Below are 12811 nucleotides of genomic sequence, written 5' to 3'. Positions count from 1 at the left end.
GCCTTGCTAAGTTGCTGAGGCTAAGATCAAATGTTTTAAAAACTCTTATTCCTGGAATGGCATTCCTCTGTGAATTAGCAGGAAAGTTCCAGAAAAACTGCCTGATTTTTTTTTTTCCCTCTAAAAAGTTTCTATGGTTGAGATGGGACTTTTATTTTTATTTTCCCAGGTTTCCCCAAATCATTGCCTTATTCTCAATAGGGTTTCAAACAAAACCACATTAAGTCTCCCAATGATTTGGCTGATATTCTCCTCCAACTCAGCCAGGCAGGTAACCTAGATTTTTTACCAATTTTTTCCTAATTAGCAAATTCACCTCCCTTAGGCTGGCTCCATGGAAGTTCCCATTTGGAATAACAACCAGTCTGGGGACTAAAATAGTGGAGGCATTTGCGGGGGTGGGGTTCATTGAGTAATTTGTGAGAGAAGCAAGCCATTGCATCTTGCTGAATCAACTAGAAGGCCCAGCTCTTAAGAAAAAGTTTAGTTGTGAATTGTTACACAGCATCTCTCTGTGTGACCCAAAACAAGCCATTATTATAAATATCAGCAATTATATATTTTAACACGGAGTCAGCATTCCAGGGGTCAAGTCACTCATTTCTCTAGAACCTTAACAAAGAAGGTAAAATCCTAATAGAACCTGGTTACTCTCTCCTTTTACATACTGAAGAGATCATATACCCCCCACCCAGAGGTTATTCTTAACCAGGCTTTATTCTCTATGCAACTGAGAAATAGTATAGGACTTTCTCCAAATAATGACACAACCTATGGTTGATGAGTACCACCTTTCCCCTCATGTAAAACAGAAGAGCCGAGGAAACAGTAGCAGAGGGGGTAAGTTTGCAGGCCACTTGGCTAGCAAATAACAGCAAGAGAGCACAGTGCACAAGAAATCTGGGCTTAGGGGTCAGATGGACTCAGGATTGGGTCTCAGTTCAATCCTAGCAACCTGGTCAAGGTATATCACCCCTTTGAGTTTCACTTTTTTTAAGCACAAAATAGGAACATTATCTGCCCCACACATTTTTGAGTATAAGACAAAATGTAAAAAGCACACAACTTAAGTCCTGGCACGTAAAAGATCATGAGTGAAAAAATAGCTTCCCTCCCATCTCTAAAAGGGGTAATAAAACCTACCTCATGAAGCCAGTGTGGGGAGAAGTGAAACAATACCTGGAAAGTGCTCATTTCGTATCCCTCTTAATGCCCCTTACCAAAGCCGCCTTCATGGAAAGAGAAACTCGGCATACTGGGAGACACTAAAGAGAACTTTATAAGCTGGGCACCTTTATAAGCGTAGGCCTGTGGAAGCCCAGTGACTCAGAAGGCGGAGGCAGGAGGATCACAAGTTCAAGGCCAGCTTCAGCAACTTATTGAGGCCTGAAGCGACTTAGCCAGACCCTGTCTCAAAGCAAAAAGGGCTGAGGATGTGGCTAAATGGTAAAGTGCCCCTGATTTCAATCCCTACTACCAGGAAAAAAAAAAAAAAAAAGAGAGAGAGAGAGAGAGAGAAAAACTTTATCTTCATATGTTAGTATTCATCTACTATATCTGCTGAATTCATGCTTTTCAGAAGAAAATACCCAGGATTAATTTTTGTTTGTATTTTGATAGCACAGGGGATTGAACCCAAGGCCTGGGGCATGCTAGGCAAACACTCTATCACTGAGCCCCATCCCCAAGCTCCTAGATTAGGTACTGGGGATTGAGCCCAGGGGTGCTTAACCACTGAGCCACATCCCAGCCCTAGATCAAATTTTTTTTTGGGGGGGGGTGCTGGGGATCGAACCCAGGGCCTTGTGCTTACAAGGCAAGCACTCTACCGACTGAGCTATCTCCCCAGCCCCCAAATATTTTTAAAGTAACTGTTAACAGCCAAAATCACTGGGTAATTTCAATATACCTGAAAGCCCTCAAGGATAAAAAGTTTGATAATGTGCCAAGGTCAATCCATCCCTTGTCCCACATTCCTTCCCCGCATTCAGTTCAACTACCAAAGGCACTAAGTATATTTCCATTTTATTTTAAAGTCGCGGTGTCCCTTTGATCAAAGGTTCTTAGATGGGGTGAGAAGTACAAAGGCGAATGCAAAGAGGAGGAAAACCGGTGGACAAAAGCAACTGAGAAGGAAAAGAAGTTGCCATACAGATCTGGGTTCTCTTCCAAAGAGCTCATTAGCACTAAGACATTTTACTTGGTAAATGCTACGAGGTTCTCAAGTAGTCACTTATTGATAAAACTGTGCACCAAACACAGACTGGCTGCGCTAGACCAACGTTCAGAGCCAGCGGTGCGCGCTGAAGTCTAGCTGCGGGGACTCTTCTCAAGGACCAGCGCAGAGTCGCCTTCTCCCAGAGCGCCGTGCCAATTCGATTCCTGAAACGATTCCCAAAAGAAGAAATGCAAGGAAAATGTTCCTCTCATCTAAAGGACTGTCGCGTGTGTGTATGTGCTAAAGTTCTTCTTTGGTTAATGTATAACTTAACCATATCACGAACTATGGGAAATTCCACTTTTTAAAAACCGCCCTGAGTTTTTAGATAATCGTGTTTAGAACGAGGCGCTCAGAATCTGAAACAGTGTGCATGTGCAGTTAAAAGAATGGGGGAAGAATGTCCTTAAAAGCACCTTTAAGTTGCCGGCACGTAAGCAAAAGGGGCGGGGGGGGGGGTAGTCCCAAATGGCAAACTCCCTCTTCCCCTGAAGCACTCACTTCTTTTTTCCTAAGATTTAGGGCTGCAGAAGAAACCAGATTAAAAATGCAAAGCACTTTCGGAGAGGAGTTTAGGTTGCCACCGGGGGCGGCAGTGGCGGGCGCGGGGCCGGGCAGGGCGGCTTGGGGGCGCTAGCCCGCACCCTCCTCGGGCTCGCTGCAGGGCGAGGGCGCCGACGAGGCCTTGGACTCGCCGTCGCTGTTGCATTCGGCCCTGCGCTGGGACCCGGCTGGGCCCTCGTGCCCGCGCGCGTGGCGCTCCAGCAGATCCTGGAGGTGCTTGATGTAGCTGACGGCGGCGCGCAGCGTCTCCACTTTGCTGAGGCGCCGGGCGGCCAGCTCCGGGGGCAGGTGGTCTCGGAGGCGCGCGTAGCCCTCGTTCACGCAGCGCACCCGCTGCCGCTCGCGCTCGTTGCGCAGGCGGAGGAAGGCGGGCTCCAGGGCGCCGCGCAGCGGTGGGGGCGGGCGCGGCCGTCTCCGTGCGCAGCCCCCGTGCGCCCGCTCCCAGCACGCGGCATCCAGACGCACGGCAACCCTGAAGGGGTCCCTCGGCGGGAGTAGAGGCAGGGTCCCTGGCGCGCCCAGGGGCGCGGTGCGCAGCGCATACTGCAAGGTCAGCAGTCCGGCCGTCTTCCGTTTCTCCATCATTCGCCGAAAAGCAGACAGATCATCCAAGAGAGTAATCTCTCGACCCAAGACGAGACTTAAAATCTGATCTCATCCAGATTCTGATCCATCAAACAGCCTGGCACCGCTGGTCTGTCTTTGGAAAAGTTTTCTGGGGGTCCGGAAGCTAGGTTCCAGAACAGGTTTCAAGGAAACTTTGCATGGCTTCTGAAGTTCACCGCACTCCTCGATCTCTATAAAAATTAAGACCAGAGGTGGTAGATGGATACAGGACCCTCCTCCCCCGCGCCAATCCACTCTTGAAACCCCGTCTTCCCCTCTGATCTTATTTCAAAAGATAACAAAGGGGGTTCCTCTGCTCGTTCCCACAGCCTGAATATGTGGGCGCACACCAAACAGTAATCATCCAAAGCCACCAACGCTTTTCAATTGCTGTAACACACCGTTCTGGGGCTTCAGGAGATGAGTTTTTTGCCAGCAGCCTAGGACTCTTCAAGGTTTGAGAATTCTTCCCAGGAACCTACCGATCTCCTGGCGGGGAGCGAAAGTTTACCCGTGGCTTTCTCCTTGAAAATCAAAACTTGACTGCCCTGTGGTTTCCGGCGTCCAGGTCTAATGGAATGAGCTTTTAGAGTGTTTGCAAACTTACACTTGCTCTTTCATTTCTGGGGAGGTGGAGGGAAGCGCTCATCAAAGGGAAGACTGCTCTCTTGTGGTTAGAAGATGTGTCAAATCAAGGAGGACCCCCCCGGGGAAGCTCGTTTTCTTCTCCCAAACCGAATCTTTTAAAAACCCAATTAGACACTTTTGGAAAGGAGCAAGAAAAAAATACATTCTTCAGAAAAGAATATAAGGGTCTGCATATTATGTTCCAGCGTCTGACTCAGGGTGCTTTTGGTCTCGTTGCTACTTTTTAACATCAAAAGACTGAACAGTAACAGGCACTTTTAGCCAGTTATTTCCCACACTGCTTACTGTAAACAGTTTCAGTACGGTTTCCCGACTGTTCTAATCCCACGCAGGATATAAGGACACCATCTTTCCTTAGCACTGAATATTTTTCCATTGTTTCCTTCTTTTTAAAATACACTATTTTCTCCCTTGAAGACAGGAAAGCAACATTTGAAAAGTGGGGAGCCCCAATTCCAAGGATTAAAAAAAAAGATGGCTTTGAAGACTTGTCTTTTTAACACACGACCAAAAAATGAATAATTAATCCATCCGTGTTGGTGAAGGGCTTTGAAGATGAAAGTGTCATTAAAAATCCAACTGTACTGGTTAATGTCAAAGAATGTGTTATCACACTGAAAATCAGATTTCCTGTTCTGCAAACCAGCACATTAAAGCATCTTCGACTTTAAAAGTCCAACTTAAAAACAAGAGAAGCAAAAACCCCCTACGTTTATGATCAGACCTTCTGTCGATTCCTTGGGAGCCAAGGTGTCGCCCTAACATGTTTTTTTTGACAAGTCCTGTGCTTCCCTGTTTACTCCAAAATGATCTGCCCGGAGCAACTGGAAAAACATTTCCATCAAGGCAAATAATATAGAAATAATTATTCCTTTCAGGCATAAGTTAGTCACATTTTAAAAGGCGTAGCTCCCTATGAGGCTTGTACTGGCAAACAACCTACCATGTCGTCAGGATTTCTCAGTAGAATTGAGGATTCTCTTCCTGTTAGGAGAGAAGCCCTCCAGAGAAGCAGGTAGACTTTTAGACCACAAGGTGTTTTTTTGGTTATGTCAAATATTTTGCTCTTTATTCTAAGAGTGATAAGAAGAAATTGAAGTATTTTAAAAGGGGGGGTGACATAGAAGATTTGTGTTTCAAAAAAAAAATCACTCTAAATTGGACATGGTGGCACAGACTTGTAATCCCAGCAACTCAGGGAGGCTGAGGCAGGAGGTTTGCAAGTTGGAAGTCAGCCTGGGCAATTTAGCAAGGTCTTGTATGAAAAGAAAATAAAAAGGATTGGGAATGTAGTTAAGTGACAGAGCATTCCTGGGCTCAATCCCTAGCATGGAAAAAAAAGAAAAAAGAAAAATATCATGCTTCTGCAGAGTGAAAAGTTGATTGGAGGGGAGCAAAAAGGAAAACAATTGCAACCAGGTCAGGCAAGGATGTGAGGAAGGGCTCGAAGCATAAATTACTGCAAGCTATGGGAAGGAAGCTATTGACATTAGCCAACTTGAGCATGTGTGCACCACTAGAGATCAAACCCAGGGCCCTGCCCATGCTAGGCAAGTGCTTTGCCTCTGAGCTATATCCCCAGCCTTAAAATTAATAGTGCACATCACATACTCTTTGATCCAAAGAATTCAATAACTTTGCCCTACAAAAATGAATACCCCAAGCTGGGTGTGGCGGTGCATGCCTGTCATTCCAGCTTCTTGGAAGACTGAGGCAGGAGGATCACAAGTTCCAGCCTGGGCAACTTAGCAAGACCCTAATCTCAAAATAAAACTTAAAAAAGACTGAGGGTGTAGCTTGGTGGTAGAGCTTTTGCCTAGCATGTGTGAGGTTCTGGGTTTAATCCCCAGCAGCAAAATAAATAATTAAATAAACAATGCACCAGTAGTGGTTTATAGGTACAGCAATGTTTATTGTACCATTGTTAGTGATAAAAAAAGGAAAAAGAGGCGGGAGGAAACAGCCTTAATGTCCATTCATAGGTAAAGGGTTAATACTTTGAGACTATAATGCTGTTATTAAAAATAATGAGTAAGATCTATATGTAAGAACTTGCATATATCCATGATGTGTTAAAAAATCATAGAGTAACAATTATAGCATGAACATAAAACCATCCTACATGATGCATATGTCTTTATGTGTTTGTGTGAGCAGAGAGGATTAAACGGAAAGGCGTGCACCAAACTTAGTCACTGGCTGCCTAAAAAGGATGACATTGGGGCTGGAGAAGTGTTCATTTTTCTTTATAGACCTTTCTACTGTTTAACTCACTGCAAACAGCACATATTACTTTTTTAAAAAGCTATCATAAGAGAAAATGTATAGAACACTCAAATGACGCTCTAATCTACACCAAGCCAACAGATTTGTCATTATAATTTAAAACACTAGGAACAGGTTTTCCAGCTCCTTAAAACTTCTGTCTTTGAGGAAGAAGTATGCACAGGATATATATGCCAATACTACAATAAAAAAAAAAAAGGCTAGATCTTCATTCTACAGTCCAGTTTTAACCTGGATAAATGTTCTCTCCGACTTAAAGAAGTCTTGCCTAAGGCTGGTGGTATGGTTTTGATCTGGAATGTTCCCAGGATCTCATGTGTACAAAGATGGGGCTTCAGGCAATAATTGGATCATGTGGGCTCTGACCTCATTGGTGGATTAATCCACTGATAGCGGCGGAGTACTGAGAGGTGGGCTCTCCACATATTCTTCTTCTCAGTCCTTTCTCTTCCTCTTTCCCCTGCCCCCCTCTCTCTCTTCCTCTCTCTACTTCCAGATGCTTTTCTCCATTTCTTCCACCACATCTTTCCACCATGATCATCTCAGACCCAAAGAAATGGAGCCAACTCACTCTGGTCTCAAACCAGAGTCAAAATAAATCTGTCTTTCTCTAAGTTGTTCTTGTCAGGTATTTTGGTCACAGTGACAAAAAGCTGAGTAACACAGCTGGCAAGATCAGATTACAGATATGCTAACCCACAAGAACATTTGGGACTGCTTTGTGTGGTCCTCTTTAGATGTGATCCTAAAAGGAGGAAGGGGCACTCACTAAAGGCCAGGCTCAACAGATTTAAAAGTAGATTTAAGAATGAGGAACCCTTCCACCCCTGATACTAAGCTCCTACATTACCTGCTTAAAACATGAGAGTCCGGAGAGATTTGGGTTGACTCTTCCTGTGTAATATTCAGGTTTGGATTTCCTAGCTTACAGCACTGAGGTGTGTACACCCTTCTGCCCCCATGCCTGTAATTTGCATCAGCTATGACAAGGGGAACAGGGACCTGTATGTTATGACCTCATGCTAGATGTATGATTTCTCCTAGGTGTAGTTAACTACATCTCAAATTGATTATTTAACATGATTGAATTCAATTAGTCCTTTTCTACATAGCTCAAGTATTAGCTATCTGTTTAACCACGTGTAATATCCACCAAGTATAACTAAATCTCTAGATTCATAAAAGTACTGTGGGCCACATTTGGCATCATCGGATTCATCTGGAAGGACAGGGGAGGAATGACAGCCTGGAGCAGGGTACAATTAGGCATTCACCTTCCTGGGAATCCCTGTGTTAATCTAGGTAGCAACCCACTCAGCTGCTCCTCTCCATTCCACTGCAGCCAGGTAACCACACAGGTGCAAAGGACCAAGACACATCAGACAGTGTGGCAGCTGCTCTGACTTAGAAGTCACCTATCCATTAGGAGCTAATAGATTTAATAACCACTCCATAAATAGCTTCCAGTGAACCTGGAGGGCTGAACGAAACAGACTCCACACATAGGGAAGCCCAAAGCTATATTTCCCCAGCCGGTCTTTACAGTTGTGTCAATCTACATAAAATTTACCAATCAAGTGATTGATGTGGGTGAGGTTACCTAACAGCGGAATGGACCTTCTACCTTTATCAGGTTGCCAGAGGAACCAGAACAGAAGGTCCATTGTCAGTCGGGGGGGAAAGCTGTATTAATATTTTACTCATATCATTGCACTCTAAAGATTATATAAAATTTTCAGCAAAATTTAAAGAACCATAAGTACTTAGGTACAACTTATTACTGTTTTTCCTGTTCTTCTCAAGCACTATTTGAACTTTAAACTTGTCTCTGCAGTCTTTTGTCATGTAGAAATTTAAAGTTTTTTTTTTTTTTTTTTTCATTTAATACTGAGGAATTGGGCTGGGGAGATAGCTCAGTTGGTAGAGTGCTTGCCTCGCAAGCACAAGGCCCTGGGTTCAATCCCCAGCACCGCAAAAAAAAAAAAAAAAAAAAAAAATATATATATATATATATATAAGATTTATATATATATATATATATAAGATTTATATAGATATATAAATATATATCTATATAAAATTTATATATATATATTTTAAATATATATCTTTTATATATATTTTATATATATATTTTATATATATTTATTTATATTTTATATATTTTAAATATATATATTTTATATATTTTATTTTATATATATATTTTAAAAATATATATATATATATTGAGGAATTAACCCAGAGGAGCTTTACCATTGAGCTATATCCCCAACCCTTTTTATTTTTCATTTTGAGAGAGTCTTGCTAAGTCATCCAGGGTGATTTGAACTTGCCATCCTCCGTCTCAGTCTCCAGAATTGCTGGGATTACAGGCATGTGCCACTGCACCCAGCTTCTAGCAAGTGTTTTTAAAAGATGATTTTCTAGGATTTCTTAAACTGTAACCATGTTGGCTACAGACAGTCTTGTATTTTCCTTTGAAATATATATCATTCCTTTTTCTTATTGAATTTCATTGCCTGAGATCTCCAGTTCGATGCTAACAGTAGTCGTGATAGCTGGCATCCTTTTAATGAGAAAGCTTCTAATGTTTCACCATCTCAGATTTTTTTTTTTTTTTTTTTTTTTTTCTACCAAGTATTGAACCCAGGGGTGCTTAACCACTCAGCCACATCCCCAGCCCTTTTTATATTTTATTTAGAGACAGGGTCTCGCAGAGTTTCTTTGGGCCTTGCTGAGTTGCTGAGGCTGGCTTTGAATCTGTGACCTCCTGCCTGGGCCTCCGGAGCTGCTGGGATTATAGGCGTGCACCACCTTGTCTGGCTCCCAGATATTCTTTACCAAATTAAGGAAATGCGCTTCTACTTTTAAGCCTGCGATGAGTGTTATGAGCAATGGCCTGTTGCCCTTCCTTCCGACTGAAGCACTCTTTCTCTCCATGCCTGGTGAACCACCCCCTCCCTTTCTTGATTCAAATGAGACAACTTCTTTGTCTATCCTCTTGAAAACTGTAACCCCCAACCCTGAGCCCTTCCATGTGTTTTCCCAGCCATGGTTTTTTTAATGGTGTTTCCTGCTATCTGAAGCATTACATATTTTAATTATTTGTTCCTTCTCTATCTTTTTCTGTTATAAGGGTAAGCTCCATCAGGACCGGTATTTTCTGCTTATTTTGTTCACTGCTATCTTCCCAGAGTCTGGTACATAGTAGACACTCAAAGAACATTTGTTGAATCAACTCTAGCCTTCCCATGCCTTTATGCACACATTAAATCAAGAAATAGATCTGTTAGACTCCACTGTAATTGATGAACTGCATCAGATTTCTGGGGGAGAATCCCAAGAATGCCCAAGAATAGGATTTAAATATTTCCAGACTCTCCTTAACATGAGAGACCAGAAACAGAATTTGAACTCATATAAAGGTCAATTGAAAGAAGATATTTTGACCATCCCACTCTAGACCCAAGCTTACCCATTACTACTCTGTGTTTAGTGCCAGAAGATAATGTTTACAGGTAATTTGTTCTTTGCACCTGTCTTTGCCATCCAGGAAAAAGAAAAATTGTGATCTGTTGTCTTAGCTATAATCATCTCTAAGGTCTCTCCTTGGTTGTATATTTATGTCTTGATTTCACAGTCTTTCTAATAACTGGGCTCTAAAAGAGGGGCTACTCTTCATTTCTACTGGCCAGGTTGGACGGTAATTCTCCCAGTGTTTTATTATTTTAATGGCACTATGGGGTCTCTTTGAAGGGTAAGTCACCCTAAATCAGCAGATATGGCAATCTCTGGGCATCCATTTCCTGTACATCTCCAAGTGAGTAAATACACGAGTCAATATGCCTAGCTTCAAATTACACCAGTTTGATTTTCATTTACTCATCAAATGTTTATTGAATACCTAATATATGCCAGGTATCACTCTATGTCATATAACATTAAAAAAGACAGAGAACTTGTTCCCCCAAATTAAAATCATCATGGCAAGATGGAAGATTAAACAAGTCACTATGATAATGATAGGTACAAAGAGACAGCACACAATGGATCTAATTTAGTCTGGGGAACAGAGTCAGAATACTTCAACTTTAAATGATCTTGACTTGATTTTTTTTTACATTTTTTTTAAAGAAAATAGACTTTTGAGGTATCTTTACTTTCAGTAAAATTCACCAATCTTAAATTAACTATTTGACTAATTAATATATATATTTTTTGGTACTGGAATTTCAGCCCAGGTGTGCTTTATCACTGAGCAACATTCCCAGCACTTTTTATTTTTTTATTTTGAGACAAGGTTTGACTTTGTTGCTGAGACTGGCCTGAACTTTAGATCCTCCTGCCTCAGCTTCCTGAGTTGCTGGGATTACAGGAATGTGCACTCGACCCATTTGATTAATTTTGACAAAATATATACAATTGTGTAACCACCACTACAAATGAGACCATTTCCATCATTCCTGAGAATGCCTTTATGCCCTTTGTAGTCAATATCATCCCCTTACTCAAGAATTGCTCATCTGCTTTCTGTTACTATAGCTTGCTTTTTCTAGAATTTCATATAAATGGACTCATAATATGTAATCTTTTGGGGCTGGGGTTGTGGCTCAGTGGTACAGCGCTTGCCTCGCATGTGTGAACGCTGGGTTCAATCCTCAGCACCACATAAAATAAATAAGTAAAATAAACATATTTTAAAAAATAAAGGTATTGTGTCCATCTACAACTAAATATAATTTTTAAAAATGTTATCTTTTGTGTCTGGTGTCTTCCACTTAGGCTAATAAGGTTTTTGAGATCGATCAATGTTTTGACAACTTGCTCCTTTTTATTGCTGTGTAGAATTCCACTATATTAATACACTATAATCATTCACTCACTAGTTTGTTGGGTGGTTTCCAGTTGTGGACTACAATGAGTAAAGCTACTATAAACATTCATGTACATGCTTTTGTACTTATGTTTTTAATTCTCTTGGGTAAACACCTCAGAATGTAATTACTGAATCGTATGGTATAAGAAATTACCACGTTGCTTTTGAAAGGGGCTGGACCAGTTTGCATCCTGGGCAGCAGTGCATTAGGGGTCCAGGAATTTGCTCCAAATCTACACCAATACTTGTTATGGTAGTTCTTTTTAATTTTAGCCATAATGTTACCTCCTGTGCTTCATTTGCATTTCCTTAATACCTAATGATGTTGCATGCCTTGTTTGTGTGCTTAATCACCATCCATCTATCTTCATTGGTGAAGTGGCTGTTCAAATATTTTGCACAATTTTAAAAACTTTAAAAATTGCCTTCTTATTGACTTTAAAAGGTTCTGAAAATATTTTCTCTGTCTCTTCATCTTGTTTACAGTCTTTTCAAGAACAAACGTTTTGATTTTGATGAAATTCAATTTATAAATTCTTTGTTTTGTGCTATACTTTCTTCTACGTAAATATGAGGGTTTTATTTCTTAAATTTATCTGACCTGATTTTCAAAAAAAAAAAATTAGTTGTCAATGGACCTTTATTTTATTTATTTATATGTGGTGCTGAGAATCAAAGCCAGTGCTACGCAAGCGCTCTACCACTAAGCTACAACCCCAACCCTATCCGACCTGATTTTTACATACATCTTCGCACTTAACAATATTGCTTAAAAAAAGAACAGGTGCCAAAACTCGTTCAAAGTGTTTGGACATTAATGCACATGACCATTCTGTAGGCCCCAGGTATTTTAGGGAATGCTGGGGCACTTCCTTGTGATATGATGATTTACATGTCTGCTTGGTCAAGAAGCAAAACCAGTGTGACCTGCCCACGTTCAGAGATAAGTTCCCTCAGAGGAATGTGCTTTCTCCTTATGAGAAGTCAAGCGAGGAACACGTTACAAGAATCCACACCACCCCTGCTCTCATCCAAAACGTTGTGCTTACCTCTGCCCTGGTGAAATTCACCAGTCCCCACTAAACCACCAGCTGTCCAAGGCAGGTCCGGGCATCTTGTTCTGTATTTCTATGTTTGAAAGGTAATTTATTAAATACCTTCTGGATGACGGGAAGAATCCCTGGGTCTGCTGTTCTGCGGGTGAATGGCAGATAGCAGGTGTGGTGCAGTTCCCATGTCACCCCTCTTTAAGATTGGGATCATTTTCCTGCAATATTGAAAGCCTTCGTAGTATGCTCCAGTCTTTTAGCACGGCACCTGGCATGCAGTAAGGAACGGAGGGCAAAAAGAGAAGATCTGTGCAAAACCCCAACGCCACCATTTATGACTCAAAGCGGGGAAACCGGCAACCTTCAGGTGTAACATGCAGTGCAAAACATTCGGGATAAATCTCAATTCCTCTGGGCCACACCGCTAACTCCAAATTTATTCCGAAAATTTCGGGCTCGCGTGGACCCACGCATGCTTCCCTTTTGGGAGCATGCCGCGAAGACCACAGCTCGGGATCTGGGAACTTCGGGGATTCGGAATGCACACGCAGCCTGCACAGC

The 12811-nt window shown here is 41.9% G+C and overlaps 1 protein-coding gene across 4 annotated transcripts; it reads right to left on the bottom strand.

Annotated features, from left to right (window-relative positions):
• Positions 1-2023: 2023 nt before the first annotated feature.
• Positions 2024-12773, bottom strand: Ascl4 (achaete-scute family bHLH transcription factor 4). Of its 4 annotated transcripts, none has more exons than XR_007108423.1 (2): positions 2720-3982; positions 2024-2382 (listed from the first exon to the last, which is right to left on the bottom strand). XR_007108423.1 is itself a non-coding variant. In XM_047550645.1 (2 exons), exon 2 carries the CDS (start codon positions 3365-3367, stop codon positions 2852-2854), a length of 516 nt encoding a protein of 171 aa, XP_047406601.1. In that variant the 5' UTR covers positions 3368-3579; positions 12251-12773; the 3' UTR covers positions 2024-2851. The 4 variants fall into 4 exon arrangements, 3 of the variants coding, with proteins under 3 accessions (XP_047406601.1, XP_047406600.1, XP_047406599.1); XM_047550645.1 differs by adding an exon at positions 12251-12773 and having other exon boundaries at positions 2024-3579; XM_047550644.1 differs by having other exon boundaries at positions 2024-3579; positions 3790-3983.
• Positions 12774-12811: the final 38 nt, after the last annotated feature.

This window comes from Sciurus carolinensis, chromosome 4, assembly GCF_902686445.1.
Source record: "Sciurus carolinensis chromosome 4, mSciCar1.2, whole genome shotgun sequence".
Taxonomy (NCBI): Eukaryota; Metazoa; Chordata; class Mammalia; order Rodentia; family Sciuridae; genus Sciurus; species Sciurus carolinensis.
This window is presented reverse-complemented; position numbering and strand designations above follow the sequence as displayed.

Excerpts from the sequence above, each read along its gene's own strand:
- Ascl4 (XM_047550645.1), bottom strand. The coding sequence starts at position 3,367 with ATGATGGAGAAACGGAAGACGGCCGGACTGCTGACCTTGCAGTATGCG.